The sequence below is a fragment of the Cucurbita moschata genome, unplaced genomic scaffold (genome assembly GCF_002738365.1).
Source record: "Cucurbita moschata cultivar Rifu unplaced genomic scaffold, Cmos_1.0 Cmo_Scf00035, whole genome shotgun sequence".
In the NCBI taxonomy this organism is placed as follows: domain Eukaryota; kingdom Viridiplantae; phylum Streptophyta; class Magnoliopsida; order Cucurbitales; family Cucurbitaceae; genus Cucurbita; species Cucurbita moschata.
Genome location: NW_019268551.1, coordinates 596,163 through 613,406, shown reverse-complemented (window position 1 = coordinate 613,406; position 17,244 = coordinate 596,163). Strand labels below are relative to the sequence as shown.

The 17,244-nt window shown below is 36.4% G+C and overlaps 3 protein-coding genes and 1 long non-coding RNA gene across 5 annotated transcripts in view; 2 read left to right on the top strand and 2 right to left on the bottom strand.

Moving 5' to 3' along the window:
- Positions 1-1,059: 1,059 nt before the first annotated feature.
- LOC111431236 (secretory carrier-associated membrane protein 4-like) lies at positions 1,060-6,090 on the top strand. Its single transcript, XM_023067832.1, has 12 exons — positions 1,060-1,237; positions 3,068-3,181; positions 3,266-3,328; positions 3,420-3,453; positions 3,531-3,653; positions 4,250-4,312; positions 4,409-4,502; positions 4,711-4,756; positions 4,859-4,926; positions 5,085-5,133; positions 5,636-5,701; positions 5,858-6,090. The coding sequence occupies exons 1-12, from the start codon at positions 1,181-1,183 to the stop codon at positions 5,888-5,890; spliced, it is 810 nt and encodes a 269-aa protein (XP_022923600.1). The 5' UTR covers positions 1,060-1,180; the 3' UTR covers positions 5,891-6,090.
- Positions 6,091-6,393: 303 nt separating this feature from the next.
- On the top strand, positions 6,394-9,998 carry LOC111431231 (phosphoribulokinase, chloroplastic-like). Of its 2 annotated transcripts, XM_023067824.1 has the most exons (6): positions 6,394-6,564; positions 6,646-7,291; positions 8,191-8,275; positions 8,368-8,452; positions 8,571-8,815; positions 9,562-9,998. In XM_023067824.1, the coding sequence occupies exons 2-6, from the start codon at positions 6,732-6,734 to the stop codon at positions 9,817-9,819; spliced, it is 1,233 nt and encodes a 410-aa protein (XP_022923592.1). In that variant the 5' UTR covers positions 6,394-6,564; positions 6,646-6,731; the 3' UTR covers positions 9,820-9,998. The 2 variants fall into 2 exon arrangements, with proteins under 2 accessions (XP_022923592.1, XP_022923591.1); XM_023067823.1 differs by lacking the exon at positions 6,394-6,564 and having other exon boundaries at positions 6,581-7,291.
- Positions 8,243-8,818, bottom strand: LOC111431239. The gene is made up of 2 exons (XR_002708456.1): positions 8,705-8,818; positions 8,243-8,634 (listed from the first exon to the last, which is right to left on the bottom strand). It is a non-coding gene; the product is annotated as an uncharacterized LOC111431239 (long non-coding RNA).
- The window catches only part of LOC111431228 (CSC1-like protein At1g32090), an 8,279-nt gene continuing 1,024 nt past the window's right edge, over positions 9,990-17,244 (bottom strand). Inside the window, exons 2-11 of the mRNA XM_023067821.1 lie at positions 16,137-16,289; positions 14,863-14,998; positions 14,412-14,513; positions 14,233-14,352; positions 14,071-14,151; positions 13,650-13,990; positions 12,120-12,365; positions 11,730-12,054; positions 10,574-10,807; positions 9,990-10,191 (exon numbers count right to left, since the gene is read on the bottom strand). Coding sequence (XP_022923589.1) covers positions 10,018-10,191; positions 10,574-10,807; positions 11,730-12,054; positions 12,120-12,365; positions 13,650-13,990; positions 14,071-14,151; positions 14,233-14,352; positions 14,412-14,513; positions 14,863-14,998; positions 16,137-16,289 — 1,912 coding nt within the window. The 3' untranslated portion in view covers positions 9,990-10,017. The remainder of the gene's footprint in view (positions 10,192-10,573; positions 10,808-11,729; positions 12,055-12,119; positions 12,366-13,649; positions 13,991-14,070; positions 14,152-14,232; positions 14,353-14,411; positions 14,514-14,862; positions 14,999-16,136; positions 16,290-17,244) is intronic.

Below are 17,244 nucleotides of genomic sequence, written 5' to 3'. Positions count from 1 at the left end.
AGTATTTATTAAAAAAAACGTTCAATTTCAAAAATAATTTTAAATAAAATTTGAAAAGTTAATACTTTTCAACTTTTTAATAAAATAATTAAAAAATACTCTAAAATTTTAAAATATTTTATCGACTATTAATTTTTTTTAAAATAATTAAAAAAATACGTTTAAAAAATACCCATAAACTAAAAAAAACAAAACAGTACCATTACTTTTAACTTTTAAAGGTAATTAAATTTTATTATCATTAATATAAGAACAAAAACTGTTTCTACCGACAATTTTTCATTTTTTCACTTTTTCCTGTTTATTAAATGCTCTATTAATTAATATTTTTCATTTTTAATCTTTAATAAATTTTTTGAACATTTAAAAATAATTTTTAAACATTTTTAAAAATTCAATATTATTTTTTAAACAAGATATTTACTATTTTCATAAAAAATTAATTGCAAACTTCCAAAGATAATATTAAAAATAGCCTTGTTAGGTTAATATTTGGTTAGTGATGACTAAAAAGCCTATAAATATAATTTTTTAAAATTAAACAAATTAAATAAAGTTAATGTTGAGATTAAATGATTAAAATTATAATTTAACTAAAATCATACGATGTTTGGAATTGATTTTAAAATAGTTAAAACTACCAAATAACCGAACATATATAATTATTCAAAATTAGTTTTGAATCAAAATAATATTTAAAAGTGTAATATTAGGCAATAAAATGGTTATATAAAAACAACTTTTAATAAATTTAATTTTAAAATCCTTAAAAATTAGAGGGTTAAAATAAAATATTTAAACAGTATAAGGGCCAAAAATGAAAAAAAAAAAAGAGGAAATAAAGGGCCAAAAATGAGAAAAAATGGAAACAAAGGGCCAAAAATGAGAAAGTGTAAACAAAAGTTTAGGGAACTTTTTTGGAAGAGTGCGAAATTCAAATTCAAAATTTTAAATTTTAAATTAAGTTTGAAATGATAAAAATAATAAAATATAAATTCAAAAAAGAATTATTGGTTAGAATTTCCAAGTCAGATCCCGCGTAGCGAACAAGCACCGATAATAAAAAGGCGCTGCAAAGAAGAAACCATCACTCAACTCCATCACTGCTACCCACCGTTTTCTCTCATTTCTCTTTTCTCTCGAAACAAATTGCTCGATTTTAGGGTTCTGAAGAATCGCTATGAATCGCCACAATGATCCAAATCCGTTCGATGAAGGAGAGGTCAATCCATTCTCGGTAAGTTTCTCTTTCTTTCGTGGCTAAATCTCAGTTTCTTTTAGATATTTGCATCTCATTGTTTTTTTTTTTTCGCATTTTCGTTTCTTGTTTCGGCGATTTTCATTCGGCGAGTGTCGCGATCGGGTTCTGTTCCTATTTTTGAGTCTCGAGGGGGCGAGAGTGAGGTTGTTGGATTGATCTGAATCTTAGGGAAATCTTGCTAAATTTGGTGGAATACGGTTAGTTTATGGCTGCTGAGAAATTTCGTGGGAGAATGAACAAGGGCGGTGTGGAACATTTGAAGTGTTGAAAATCATGGCCTCCCTAATGGTATGATATCAATGGAGATGCATTCCTTACTTATAAACTTAAGATCGACCCTCTCCATAATGGTATGATGTCAATGGAGATGCATTCCTTACTTATAAACTCAAGATCGACCCTCTCCATAATGGTATGATATCAATGGAGATGCATTCCTTACTTATAAACTCAAGATCGACCCTCTCCATCATGGTGACCATCTCCATAATGGTATGATATCAATGGAGATGCATTTCTTACTTATAAACTCAAGATCGACCATCTCCATAATGGTATGGTGTCAATGGAAATGCATTTCTTACTTATAAACTCAAGATCGACCCTCCCCATAATGGTGTGATGTCAATGGAGATGCATTCCTTACTTATAAACTCAAGATCGACCCTCTCCATAATGGTATGATATCAATGGAGATGCATTCCTTACTTATAAACTCAAGATCGACCATCTCCATAATGGTATGATATCAATGGAGATGCATTCCTTACTTATAAACTCAAGATCGACCATCTCCATAATGGTGTGATGTCAATGGAGATGCATTCCTTACATATAAACTCAAGATCGACCATCTCCATAATGGTATGATGTCAATGGAGATGCTTTCCTTACTTATAAACTCAAGATCGACCCTCTCTATAATGGTATGATGTCAATGGAGATGCATTCTTTACTTATAAACTCAGGATCGACCCTCTCCATAATGGTATGATATCAATGGAAATGGAGATGTATTCCTTACTTATAAACCCAGGATCAACCTCTTAATTAGCCGATGTGGGACTCCTCTTCCAACAATCCTCACCTTGAACTCGAACAAAGTACACCATAGAGCCTCCCTTGAGGTCTATGGAGCCCTCGAACAACCTCCCCTTAATCGAGGCTCGACTCCTCTGGAGCTCTTGAACAAAGTACACCTTCTGTTCGACACTTGAGTCACTTTTGACTACACTTTTGAGGGTCTCAACTTCTTTGTTCGACATTTGAGGATTCTATTGACATGGCTAAGTTAAGGGCATGACTCTGATACCATGTTAGAAGTTGGTGAAATCACAACTCTCCACAATGGTATGATATTGTCCACTTTGAGCATAAGCTCTCATGACTTTGTTTTTAACTTCCCCAAAAGGCCTCGTACCAATGGAGATGTATTTCTTACTTATAAACCCACTATCAACCCCTTAATTAGCTGCCGACGTGGACTCCTCTTCCAACCATCCTCAACAGTTTGTTTAAGGGTGGAGTAGAAATTAATGTTTAAAGGTTGAACGGCACTAAAAGTAGACTTACGTTTTGGAGTCCTAAGGAAGATGATTTCACCATTTCCGATTGAGAATGAGTGTCATTACAATCTGTGTGGAATTGTTAGTTGAATATGCATAAATGAAATCAACCGTTTGTTGATTATTGACAATTTCACGGGCGTTCTTTGATATCTGAAACTAAAAACAAGCAAAATCAAGCTTGTTCTATGGGGATTGGAATGGTAATAACATCACTTGTTGCTAATTTTGACATTTGCAGAAAGACAATGCTGCTCCTGGATCTAAGTTTCGGATCCCACAAATGATATCGGACACTCTGGGATTTGGGCAGAAGCAGGATGCTACAGTGGATATACCACTGGATACGATGAATGTAACGAATATCATGTCCTGTCTTTTCTTGCTTACATTTTCTTTACCTAGAAGAATCAAGTAACGCTTCATTTGGTTCGTGTAGAATCTGAGGAAGAATGAGAGAGACATTGCCGCTTGGGAAGCAGAACTTAATAGGAAAGAAAAGGTATTCTTCGATATCCATGATTTTGAACTTGACAATATATGAATATATCTGTAGAGGTTACCTAACTGTTCTTATGCCTCATTTTTACCAGGAAATCAAAAAGAGGGAAGAAGCTGTTTCTAAAGGTGGTTGACATCAAATGTTGTTTGATTTTGTTTTTATGAAGCTATCGACAATCTATAACTTTTTCAATGTTGCACAGCTGGTGTCCCTACTGATGATAGAAACTGGCCTCCATTTTTCCCCATTATTCATCATGATATAGCTAATGAAATTCCGGTACATGCTCAGAAGTTGCAGTACTTGGCTTTCGCTAGCTGGCTAGGTATGCAAAGTTAATTGTCTCAATTCTTTTTTGTATAAACTTTATATCCAAATATTTGAGTATAAATTGTGAGATCCTACATCGGTTGGAGAGGGGAACGAAACATTCTTTATAAGGGTGTGACAACCTCTCTCTAGTAGACACGTTTTAAAAACCTTGAGGGGAAGCCCAAAGAGGACAATATCTGTTAGCGGTAGGCTTGAGCGGTTACAAACACATCGATTGGAGAGGGGAACGAGTGCCAGCAAGGACATTGGACTTGGGGGGGGGGGGATTGTGAGATCCCACGTCGGTTGGAGAGGGGCATGAAGCATTCTTTACAAGAGTATGAAAACCTCTCCTTAGTAGACGCGTTTTAAAACTTTGAGGGGAAGCCCAGAAGGGAAAGTCCAAAGAAGACAATATTTATTGGCGGTGGGCTTGAGCTGTTACATAAACATTCTTGAAAGTGTTGCTTTTCTATATGTATATGATGTTCTTCACCTCACTTAAGTTCTTCTTGCCTCACTTAGCGTCTCGTCCCCGACATTATCTTTTCAAACCATATGAACGTAGTTATTTTTAACTCTACATTTTATCCCTTGCTGTTTTTGCAGGCATAGGGTTGTGCTTGGTCTTCAATGTTATTGCTATAACTGTCTGCTGGATAAGAGGCGGGGGTAATTACTTCACTATCAGTTTTCTATTTTTTGTGCAATGGGTCACTTTAAGCTGCAACAAATGGATTTTTTTTTTACTGTTGTCACAACTTGCAGGAGTCACAATCTTTTTACTTGCTGTAATATATGCCATACTTGGAATTCCTCTTTCATATGTGCTATGGTATAGGCCTCTATACCGTGCTATGAGGTGAGGTCGAATAATCTCTATATTTCATTCAAATGGGTTAAGAAGCTCTCCTTTATTGGGTTTCTTCCCTCTGCCTCGTACTCGCCTTCCCTCTCTTTTCCTCGTCTCTCGTTTAATCTCTATTGTTTCTTTTTCTCATTATTGTACTCTGTAGACATTATGCTGACTGCTGATACTATTTTGGATTTCTCATTTTATCAACTTGCAGGACAGATAGTGCCTTGAATTTTGGTTGGTTCTTCATGTTCTACGGGGTCAAATACTAAATTCTCTCATGATTTTTTTCTTTTTTTCCATAATACATATATTTTTTAATCCCTTAGTACTCAATTAATTGAGTTTCTACCACCTTTCAGATACATATCTTATTCTGCGTTTTTGCTGCCATTGCGCCCCCAGTTGTGTTTCATGGGCAGTCATTGACGTAAGTTTATGGCTATCATTTCATTTTAAGCTTTTAAAATGTTCATGAAATGAGTTTTCATTCTTCTGCCAACATATCAAAGTTTCTTCTTTAAGCTTTTTTTTTCTTTCTTCCATTCTGCTTGCCTTGTGCTAAATACATCCTTCAAACATTTTCAGGGGCATCTTAGCAGCAATTGACGTCTTCTCTCAACATGTCTTGGTTGGGGTAAGTTTCGAATAGATAAGAATACATGACTACAAATCTCGTAAACCCGCTCTTTACTTATTTATATAGAGAAATGGAGGATCTGTTCATTTTTCACCATGATAGAATGGCGAACATCATGTTTAAAAATCGAATTTAAACTATCTTACTCTGTCTTGACTCTCTGGCTAGTCATTATTTTAGCATAAGCACATGCAGTTTCACTATAGGTTTCTTGCAATAGCAATAGTGTGGGTTTGTACGTATGTTGAGATTATTGGGTATTGCTGGAACAATGGTTTTAAATGGAGAGAGAAATTGATAAATGTATTTTGAACCGCTGGTTCTTCTAGGATAGCCACAGATACAATTAGTTACTTTTCGTCGGTATTAAATGATTGAGTAACAATAGAACCATTATTTGAACGTTGAATAAAACATAAATGTAACTGAAAATCAGATTCATATTATTTGTTAGCGGTTGTGCTCTTCCAAGTTTGACTATTTTTTTTCTTTTTATCAGATATTCTACCTCATTGGATTTGCCTTTTTTTGCTTGGAATCACTTCTTAGTTTATGGGTTCTTCAGGTAAGACATTTTCGTTCGAAAATTAATCTTATAAACACGATTTTATTTTAGAATCGTAATTTATTATTTATTTTTTCCTTCTGCATTCTTTCCTCCTCTCAATAAATAAAATGCACAGAATATATTCATTTATAAGCTTTGTATTTTTTTGGACAGAAAATCTATTTGTATTTTAGGGGAAACAAGTGATGAAGTGAGAAAGCTTAGCTTATTATTAAGCAACGGGCGATGTTGCAGCGGTGGTTTAAATCTTTTGGGAGTATGGTCCCTGTAATTTTAGGACGTTGGTAGTTTTTTTTTGTTCTTTTTTATTGAGCTCAGAGGAAGATGTGGATTTTCTAAACTTGATTATATAAATATATGGTTTTGCGGGAAATTGCTTTTGTTTTTTTTGTTTGGCCATTCTTAAGATTATTTATTGTAGCTCTCCATAGTCTTTTAATTATTCAAATATATAGTTTCTAATTTAATTATTCAAACAAAATATTTTCTAATCTTATGAATATGTTTTTTTTCTTCGTACTTTATAAATTGAGTATATAAGTTATACCCTGTACAATTCAAAGAGCCAAAAAGATTGAATAAATTGGATTTCAGAGTTTTCACCTCTTCTCCATTCTACACCTCTCACTCCTCATCCATAACCATCCAATCAGCCACTGCCACGTGGGGTCCAAAATATCAAAAACTGAATGAAATCCACCACAAAGTTCCTCTCATCACCTCATCAAGAACTCCATCTTCAATCAGAAATCCAACATTTCAAATTCTCATAGGAAAAAACAACTAGGAAATTACAGTTTTACCCCTCTTCCAACTCAAAATTAACAAGGAAAATCAGGGGTAGTTGAAGAAACTTGTCAGTAAGTTAACATATTTTTCAAACTATTCTCTGTTTTCTTGATCCATCTTAATCTTTGAGCTCTAAATATTTCCTCTGCAAGGGAAAAGGGAAAGGAAAGGAGAAGGCCAAACCTATTCTATGCTTCACAACACAAATCTAGAGTAGCCAAAGATCCAAGTTCAGAGAATGGCAACAATCTCTACAGCCAAGCCCCTAAACTACACAAATTCAGTCTTCTCTTCATCAAGAACAAGCTTAGGACGTCACCAAGAACAGGTAATTGTCTTCACAACAGGCAAACAAGCCAGCAAGAGAGGCAAAGCCAGCACAACCCCATGGCTGATAACCTGCTCAGCAGGCGACCAACAGACAGTCGTGATAGGTCTAGCAGCAGATTCGGGGTGTGGGAAGAGCACTTTCATGAGGAGGCTAACCAGTGTGTTTGGAGGTGCAGCAAAGCCACCAAGAGGTGGAAATCCAGACTCCAATACACTCATAAGTGACACTACAACTGTGATATGTTTAGATGATTACCATTCGTTGGATAGAACTGGAAGAAAAGAGAAGGGAGTTACTGCACTTGACCCAAGAGCCAATGATTTTGATCTCATGTATGAACAAGTTAAGGCTCTCAAAGATGGAATTGCTGTTGAGAAGCCTATTTATAATCATGTCACAGGTCTGCTAGATCCACCTGAGCTTATTAAGCCCCCTAAGATCCTTGTCATTGAAGGCCTACACCCAATGTAAGTTATTTACGGAATCCAATCATAAATATTCCTTTTTCGGTCGTCTATGAGCTGCTGCTTAATCAATTAGTTATGAAATACAGATAACTCTAGGCGTGTTCTCAATATCTATGTGTGATATGTTGAGACATAAACTATTAAAATATCATCACTAGGCCAATAAGGTCATGCCCAATAATCGTATGAGCCAATTGTCTATGCATTTTAGGAAAATGATTCAGGTATTTTCGGAATAGATAGTCAGATATTTTCGGAATAAATTGTCTAGCCTTTGCTATAAATACCCCTCCACCCTACCAATGTTTTCATCCCAAAAGAAATACAGAGCAAAGTGTAGTAGTATTCTACAAAGTGTCTTGTAATCTTTTATCGATTGGTCTTAATAAAGAGGGCGAGTGTTTCCCACATAAATATCCCTTCAACCTACCAATTTTTTCATCCCAAAAGAAATACAGAGCAAAGTGTAGTAATATTCTACAGAGTGTCTTTGTAATCTCTTCTCGATTGGTCTTAACGAAGAATATGAGTATTTGCTAAGAGTTGTGTTCAACTAAACTTCTCCAATCTGATTTTCCTTTCTTTCTTGAGAAAAGAGGTGAAATTAATAGAATAGATATATTCATTTTTACAACTTCCTTGTTCTTCGTCCTGCATTCAGTTCTTGTGAAGGGATCAATTGAAGTGAAGAATTTTCAACTCTTTGCATTTCCATATGTTTTTTGTTATTTTCTATCCAAATCTAGCTTTCCGCCTACTTATGAAGGGATTATTTGAAACGAAGAGTGTTTTCCCCTTTGAATCTTCGTATGTTTCCTTATTCTCTGTTATCTGCTCAATCAAACCATTCCATTTTAAAATTTTATGAAATTTCATGCATTGAAGCTATGTTTATGCAGGTATGATTCACGAGTTAGGGATCTGTTAGATTTCAGCATTTACTTGGATATCAGCAACGAGGTCAAATTCGCTTGGAAGATTCAGGTATACATTGATCAAATACAATATGAATTAGCAGGCAGAGCATTCTAAATCACAACATCTCCAATTAGAAATTGAAATCAAAACGATTGCAGAGAGACATGGCAGAGAGAGGTCACAGCCTCGAGAGTATCAAAGCAAGCATCGAAGCGCGAAAGCCAGATTTCGACGCGTATATCGGTAATAATTAAGCTTCAGAAATTCAAAATCCGCCATAGCTAACAAGATTCAAGAAAGAAATTAGGAATAACTTACTTGAATCTGAGTGCGATTCTTCGATTTTTGTTGTCGGATTTAGATCCGCAGAAGCAATTCGCCGATGCGGTGATCGAAGTGCTGCCGACGCGATTGATTCCAAATGACTACGAAGGGAAAATTCTTAGGGTTAGATTGATAATGAGAGAAGGAATCGAGCATTTCAATCCAGTTTACCTGTTCGATGAAGGCTCCACGATCTCGTGGATTCCTTGTGGGAGAAAGCTTACATGTTCTTATCCTGGAATCAGACTATCCTGTGGCCCTGAAACTTACTTCGGTCATGAGGTAATATCTTCCTAACTCATGCATTTCATGCAAGAACTTAAGAATTTTTGCTCTCTTTTTTCAGGGGTAAATTAGTAATTTCATGTTTAAATTTTGGACAAATTTTCAAAAATAAATTTATTTTTTAGGTTGGTATCTCTCAACCTTAAAAAAAATATCTAATAAATTTATTTTTTAAATTTATAAATAATAAATTATTAAAATTTCAAATTTATGGTTTTTTTTAAAAATTTATGGTTAGGGTTTTGTTACTCTGAGAATTAATTTTATGTTTAATATATTAATTAATTTTTAAAAATTTTTATTATCAAAGATTTATTAAAGACAAAATTTAAAATTTAAAAGCTTATTTGAGACTTAAGAAATTATATATATATATAGATATATATGTTTATTTATTTATTTATTAACTAACAATTTAGTCTCTATTATTTTATGCCAAATACATTGATTATCATATTTTAAAATTTGTATCGATTTAATTTTGATGAAAATTTTTAAGGTATGGATTAAATTATTATAAATTTTAAACTAAAGTTTAAAACGGGAATGTTTAATTATAATTACAAGCTTTTTCACTAGTCACCTTTCTAAATTTATGAAATTTTACAATTAAGTCCTTAACGAGGATTTTGATCTATCATTTATAATATTAATTTGGATGAAAACCCGACACAAACCAACTCATGCGCCTGTATGATATCGTAAATTCACTGATGACGGTCGGTTTTGATGGTAATTTTCAGGTAACTGTGTTGGAGATGGATGGGCAATTTGATAAATTGGATGAGCTTATATATGTAGAGAGCCATCTAAGCAACATTTCCACCAAATTTTATGGTGAAATTACACAACAAATATTGGAGCATTCTGAATTTCCAGGAAGCAATAATGGAACAGGCCTTTTTCAGACCATCATTGGCTTGAAAATTAGAGACCTTTATCACCAAATTATAGCCTCCAAACAACTATCTCAAGCTCAAACTCAATCGGCAAAGGCTTAAAAAGTCGACCCGGTTTGTGTGAGTCGAGAAATTTGAATTTTTTAGTTCAACAATGGTCGGGTGGAGGATTGAACCGTATCGACTTTTGGAACGGTAGTTAGTAGTTTGTCACCTGAGTTATTTTCGAATTGGTTTGGTTTTGGTCATGGTTAAAAATAAGTTTTTTTTTTTTCTACTTATCGAGAAAGATCTTCGCTCTCATGAATGAGTTGCTTCTTGTATGGGAGATTTTTGTTTCTCAACTTTAATCTCGGTTAATTCTTCTTCCTCTACCGACCTGAAAATTGGATGCAAGTAAGCATCTGATAAGAATGCTTTTACGTCGAGGTTGGGTTCCGTGCTCCGCTCCATTGTATCTTTGGCCATTGCTTCCTAAACGAGCAAAAGAAAACAATAGAATATGTAACTTTACGGAAAATCGTGAAAGCTCCCTCAAAGTTTTGTGGTTGTTATAGTCACACCTAGAAATAAAATTAACCTTTTATATCTATAAACTTGATGCGATTATACTAGTGGTTTGCAAAATGCACAAATAACATGCTAAAAAGGTTGGAAAATTGTTACTCTTAAAATATAGGGGCCAAAATGATATCTTAAAAGTTCATCAACGATTTCGTTAATATACTAACGATTTTTTAAACAGCTTCAAATTTTCAAAATAATTTAAAAATTTTAAGGGTATTTTTGAAACAAAATATTAACGATATCTTTAAACATATGAAATTGTTCTAGACTTGAAGAGCTTAGAATTTACCTCGAGAGGGTATTTACGAAAGGCGGGTTCGAACCGGTTCTTGCAGTACTTGTGGAAGAACAATGTCAATATCGGTAAGGCGACGAGCAAGGGAGTAGAATTGGCAGCCTTTTTTGTACTGAGCAAACCCAATAAAAGTAACTGAGATATCAACAAGCTTGCTATGATGCGGCCATGGACATGGGGCCAAAAGGCACCAACACTCTCATATTGCTGATTATATACATTGATGATCTGCATGTATAAACCAGCATTTACGATGCATGATAGCAAGACAAAAAACAATGGGATTGAGAAAGACCGAGTACGTCAACCGTGTTACTTCGTGATCACAACAATGAGAGAAAAAATAAGTATTGAAGTGTGCTTAGAGATGTCCACGGGACAGGGACAAGGACAGGGACAGGATAGGGGGTAGATAGAGAATGCAATCCTAATTCCCGATAGGGGTGTACATGATCCGAGTTGAGTTGGGTTGAGCGAATTTTTTGGACCAACCCAAAAGTTCATGTTGGTTGGATTGGTAACCCAACCCAAAAGTTTGGGTTACTTCACGGTCACAATAATAAGAGAAACTATGTATTGAAGTGTGCCTAGAGATGTCCACGGTACAAGGACAGGGCAGGAGGTAGAAGGAGAATACAATCCTAGTTCCCGGTATGGGTGTAAATGGTCCAAGTTGGGTTGGGTTGAGAAATTTTTTTGGATCATCCCAAAAGTTCGGGTTGGTTGGATTGGTAACCCAACCCAACCCAAAAATTCAGGTTACTTCGTGATCACAACAAGAGAAAATATGTATTAAAGTGTGCCTAGAGATGTCCACGGGACAGGGACGGAGAATACAATCCTATTTCCCGGGCTAATTTATCTAATAGGAAGGAATCTCTCCCCCACTATCTCTTCATTCTCAATTTAAATAGGGATTCTTTGCCCTGTTCGGGGCAAGTCCCTACAGGACCTTGTAGGGTAAATGAACATCTCTAAGTGTGTACTATTCTCAGTTTTGGTAGGGATTCCTTGCCGTGTTCGGGGCGGGTCCCTACAGGTCCTTGCGGGTAAACGGACATCTCTAAGTGTGCTCGAGTACTTTTGCTCTTTCTAATGAGTACAATGAGAATACTGAATAATCAAATAACTCGAGTACTAGATAACGAACCTGATGTCGGTAAACCAAGTATGCAAACGCGAAGAAGATGAGTATAAACGGGAGAAGAATCGGGGTGACGACGGCGTAGACAATTCCGAGTAGAAAGTACAATTGTAAGGTTGGTAAAGTTTCAGGAAAATCCACACCTTTTGGGTTCATTGCCTTCTCTCTATCTCTATCAGTTTTCACCAAAAAAAGATTTTTGAGATGAAAGATGACCAACGGTTTCAATCGAAGAATCTCGCTCGCCATTCCGGCCCATCCATCGACCATTATGTACGTAATGAAGAACGTCGCCTTCATCGGTATGGAGACTCCGATCGTCCGAGGAATCCTGCATAAGAAGGCTTAATATAATGGTAAAATGCATATAATTGAATGTAGGGGGTGAGGCATTACTGTGTAGGAGATTGGTGAATGAAGGCATCCAGTTGCTCAAAAGCTGTGCCAGTCACAATACTTCCCAAGAACACATTTACCAGCATGAAGTAATAGTACTTAGCCGCTGCCCTTCTTTCCAGCATAGAAACTGCTACATGCCCCTCAATTTTGGACATGATCATTAGAACTTTTGGCAGGATAAATAGAAAGATTTTGAGAGCCAAACCAGGAAGGAAGCCCTGTAGAAACGATTTTACGAGCTTCCTGCGTAACACAAGAAAGTAGTTAAATGGATCAAAACCCGAGCAGTAGAAATGTCTATTTATCCTGCAGGAATCTGCACCGAATAGTGCAGGGAATCCCTGAAAAAAGGAGAATGAGGGAGGGAGTGAGGAAAGATTTCCTCCCGTTAGATTTACGGGGCCAAGGACGGGGATTGTATTCTCCATCCCCGTCTCTGTCAAATTCCTAGCATAAGAAGATAAAAATGGATATCGTGGATGGGGAAGGCTTCCCTATATATATATTGCAAGTGTCCATTAACCCCCGAGTAGTGCGGGAATCTCCGTTCAAAATGAGAATGGGGAGAGATTTTTTTCCCGTTTGAACGGGAATGGGGGAGGGAGTAGGAAAAGATTTCTTCCCGTTATATGATGGGGTCAGGGACGGGATCTAATTCCCATCCCTATCCCACCGTATCTCCAATTTTTTATATATGAAGATAAAAGATATATATCAAGGATGGGAAAGGCTTCCCTATCTCTGCTCTGCCTTATGGACATCTCTATGGAGCACACATTCTGAGAAAACAATGTGCAATTCCCAGGGACGGAATTCTTCCCATTAGATATATGGGGCCAAGGTCGGAGATTGTATTCTTGGTCCCTGTTTCTGCCCAATTCCTAGCATATGAAGATAAAAATATATATCGGGATGGGGAAGGCTTCCCTATATATATATTTTGCTGGTGTCCATTAACCCTGCAGGGACTCACCCTGAGTAGTGCGGGAATCCTCATTCCAAAAGGAGAATGGGGAGAGATTTTTTCCCGTTTGAACGATGAATGGGGGAAGGAGTAGGAAGAGATTTCTTCCCGTCAGACATTTGGGGCTAGGGATGGGGATTCCCGTCTCCGCCCAATTCCCAGCCTTGTTCACTATATCTCCAAGATAAAGATAGATATCGGGAATGGGGAAGGCTTCCTTATCTCCGCCCTGCCTTATGGATATCTCTATGGAGCACTAATACAGAGATAACACTGTGCATTTCCCAGGGACGGAATTCTTCCTGTTAGAAAGGAAGAGATTTATTCCCATTAGATCTACGGGGCTAGGGACGGGGATTGTATTCCCCATCCCCGTCTCTGTCCAATTCCCAGCCCTGCCCCACCATATCTTCATTCTTTTACATATGAAGATAAAAATATATATCAGGAATGGAGAAGGCTTCCCTATCTCCGCCCTGCCTCATGGACATCTATGGACATCTATATAAAGCACAAAATACAGAGAAAACAACATGCAAGATATCAGCATCATAATGACTTACAATTCTATGACGGGTCTTAGGAAAGGAGCAACTCGTTCGAGACCTTCCAAATTGGCGAGTGATTGTACGAACGCAATCGGTATCATATAGAAGAACACGAGAGCGAAAACCGACATCGATATGAGTAGTTTTCTGATGCTAACAGAAACAAATGGTATAGCCAAATTCTGCCAATAAACATCAAGAGGCTCAGGAGCCCAATTAGTGAGCCATAACGTGGGATTCTTACTCTGCTGAGTCTGTGCACAAACAGCAGCACCCCATCGAGACTTAAACGAAACAAAAGAAACAGGCAATATTGCTTTCGGATCTTTGACAATTTTCTGCCTCTCCAATGCCATCTAACACATGGGGTTCTCACCAATTTAGAAATGCTTTATAATGAACAAAATTTTAAGGACTATATGGAGAACTAGCTTACTCGGGCGTCAAGATCCTTCATTTGTCGTTTGTAATACTCGATCGAGTCGACTCTTTTACCGCAAAGTCCAAACCATCCGGTCTGAAAGAAAAAGGTCAATATAGTTCAAATCTCTGGCCATGAAAACGAACCGATAGGTTTGAAGGCTGGGAAGTTGGGTACCTTTCGAGTCGGTCTCTTATCGGGGTGCCGTTCGAACTTCAAGAGATTGTAGTCCAACCAGTTCTGGAGCCTTGCTCTCTTTTTTGCAAGCTTAGCAAGCTTGTTGGCATTATATACAGCCTAAAAACAAGAAATGAGAAAAGGTGGCCATGAATCATGGTATATTGGAAATGAGTTACCTGATGAGAAAGATAGTGTTGGGGATGATTTTTATGGAAGTATTGATCAACTGTATCCAAGTTCGAGCGACCGGATGAATGTGGTACGTTTCTAACCAACACCTACAATATATACAGGAGAGATGTCAGTTCGGGAGAGGGAGTTGGGAGAAATTTCTCCTCGTTAGTTAAATGGGGCTGGAGATGGGGGATGGATTCCCCATCCCGTCTCCACCAACTGCAATATATATTATATTTTGAAATAGGATAAGGAGATGGGGAAGGGGACATGGAAGGTTCCCGCTCCACTTTACCCTGTGGACATCTCTATGCGAGTAGGTGAAATAAAATTTCAATTTTCGTAGTCAATAACAATGAACAGAACGAACAAAGAAATTCAATCCAAAATTTTCTGATATTGAAAAATGGATTTGAAAAGAAGTACTAGGAAGTAATAAAATTGTTGACTCACAGTAAATTGATCGGCACATCTGCGTTGCGACGCCAAGAAATTCAATCTCATTTGGGCTACATTGTCATATTCTTTGTAAAGCATGAAACAAATCCATAGGGTAAACAAATACTCCAATCCTATATGAGCAAAAAACCTGAAACAAGAATGTAATAATTTGGGATAAACACATATTTCAGCATTTTCGAACACGAAAATCGATGGAAAATGTAATAGCCTCCAATCGATGTGGGATCTTACAATCCACTCCATTAGAGGCCAGCGTCCTCGCTGGCACACCGCCTGGTGTCGGTTATGTTTCTCCAACTGATGTGAATCTCACAATCTACTCACATTAGGGACCAGCATCCTCACTGGCACACCGCCCAGTGTCTGTTTCTCCATCCGATGTGAATCTTGTTGACTCTGGCAAATCGGATGTCGACGAAAAAATTGGCCGAAGGTTTCTTCGAAGGAAAAATTAGCGGAAGTAAAAGGAGAGAGAGAGAGATTCGCTGGTAATGCTGAAGACTCGATATCTTTATTTTACATCCGTTGAATGGTTTAAATAATAAATCTAATTACAAAAATAGAAAAAACCAAATATACAAAAATAGAATAAGTGGACGAAGACTCCGCCACTCTGCCAAAACAATGGCCCCTAAAATCACGCTCCTCCATTCGCGTGAACTCATATGTTTTTTACAAACCTAACTAAATAAGGCAGAGCTTTTATTTAACAAATCTCACAATCCACTCACATTCGGCACCAGCGTTCTCGCTGGCACACCGCCCAGTGTTTGTTTCTTCAGCCGATGTGGGATCTCACAATCCAGTCCCACTGGCACACAACTCGGTGACTGGTTCTCCAACCGATGTGGGATCTCACAATACACTCCCACTGGGGGCCAACGTCCTCGCTGGCACACCGCCCAGTGTTTGTTTCTCCAACCGATGTGAGATCTCATTAATCCACCTCCACTAGGGGTCCAATGTTCCCACTGGCATACCGCCCAGTTTCTCCATGTGAGATCTCACAATTCACCCCACTAGGGGCCAACATCTGGCACACCGCTAAGTGTTTGGCAGTGATACCATTTGTAACAAAACTCAAACCCATCGCTGGCCGATGTTGTCCTTCTTGGACTTTCCCTTTTGCGTTTCCCCACAAAGTTCTAAAGCGCGTCTACTAGTAGAGGTTTCTACACCCTTATAAGGAATGTATGGCTCCCATCTCCAACCGATATGGGATCTCGTTCATGTATTTGTGCTTTAAGATTAGGAGATAAGCTGACCTTATAGAATGAGGACGAACATTGGATATTGAAAGCTTATCAATGTTGCTTACAACCAATTCTTTCCTCAGGAAGGAGAGTGTCCCACTAGACACATTGACTGGGATGAGAGCAAGTAGCGCAACAATCGCTATTGGGAAGAATATCTTCAACCTGTCAATAGGCATAGTAAGGAAGAAATAACTTATAAATTGTTTATAAAACCAACAAAATTCTCCTTCCATAACCATTTTTTTTTTCAAATCCTAAATACTAAAACAACCAAAATATTACTGTTCAGATTATAATATTGCTACATATTCACGAGCTAGGCAAAGACGGAAAGCCTTCACCGTCCCCACCCTAGCCACCTCTTTCAATATCTATTTTTGTGAAATTCTTCATTTATTTTTATGAGAATAATAAGAATTTATTATTATTAGTTTTTAATTTTGAAGAATTTTTAATAGATTGTTTTCATTTTTAATATAATTTCTATTAAAAATATAAAACATTCAAATAAATATAATATTAAACAAAAATATACCATAAAGTTTATAATTTCTAAAAATTTAAATTTTAATAATATAACTTAGTTTTCAACATTTTTAAAAAAAAAAAAAAAAATTCAACGTACTTAAAGAAATAAATAAATTAATTAAAAATTTTCGTCCAAAGTTTCAATAGCTCCTTTCTATTCTCGATTTTTTTTATTAGAATTTTTTTCTTAATTTTTTTAATATTTAAAAAAAATTGTTAATTTCCGATAAATTTTATTTTCTGATATAATTATATTAAAAATATAAAATATTTTAATAAATTCAAAAATATTTCATAAGCAAAAATATAATTCATTTTTTTAATATTTTAACTTTTTTATTAATTTGAAAGAATTTTTAACAGATAACTTTGATTTTCTAATATAATTTCTATAATATTAAAAAAAATTAAATATTCGAACATACTCACTCAAATGAATTATATATACATAGAAAACAGTGGGGCGGGAATAAATTCCGGGTATTACCCGCCCGTTTGGGACGCCGGGCTCCGGCCCAGCCAATTGAAAAGAAGAAATAACAATATCTTAAAAAAAAAAAAAAAAAAAAAAAAAAAAAAAAAAAAAAAA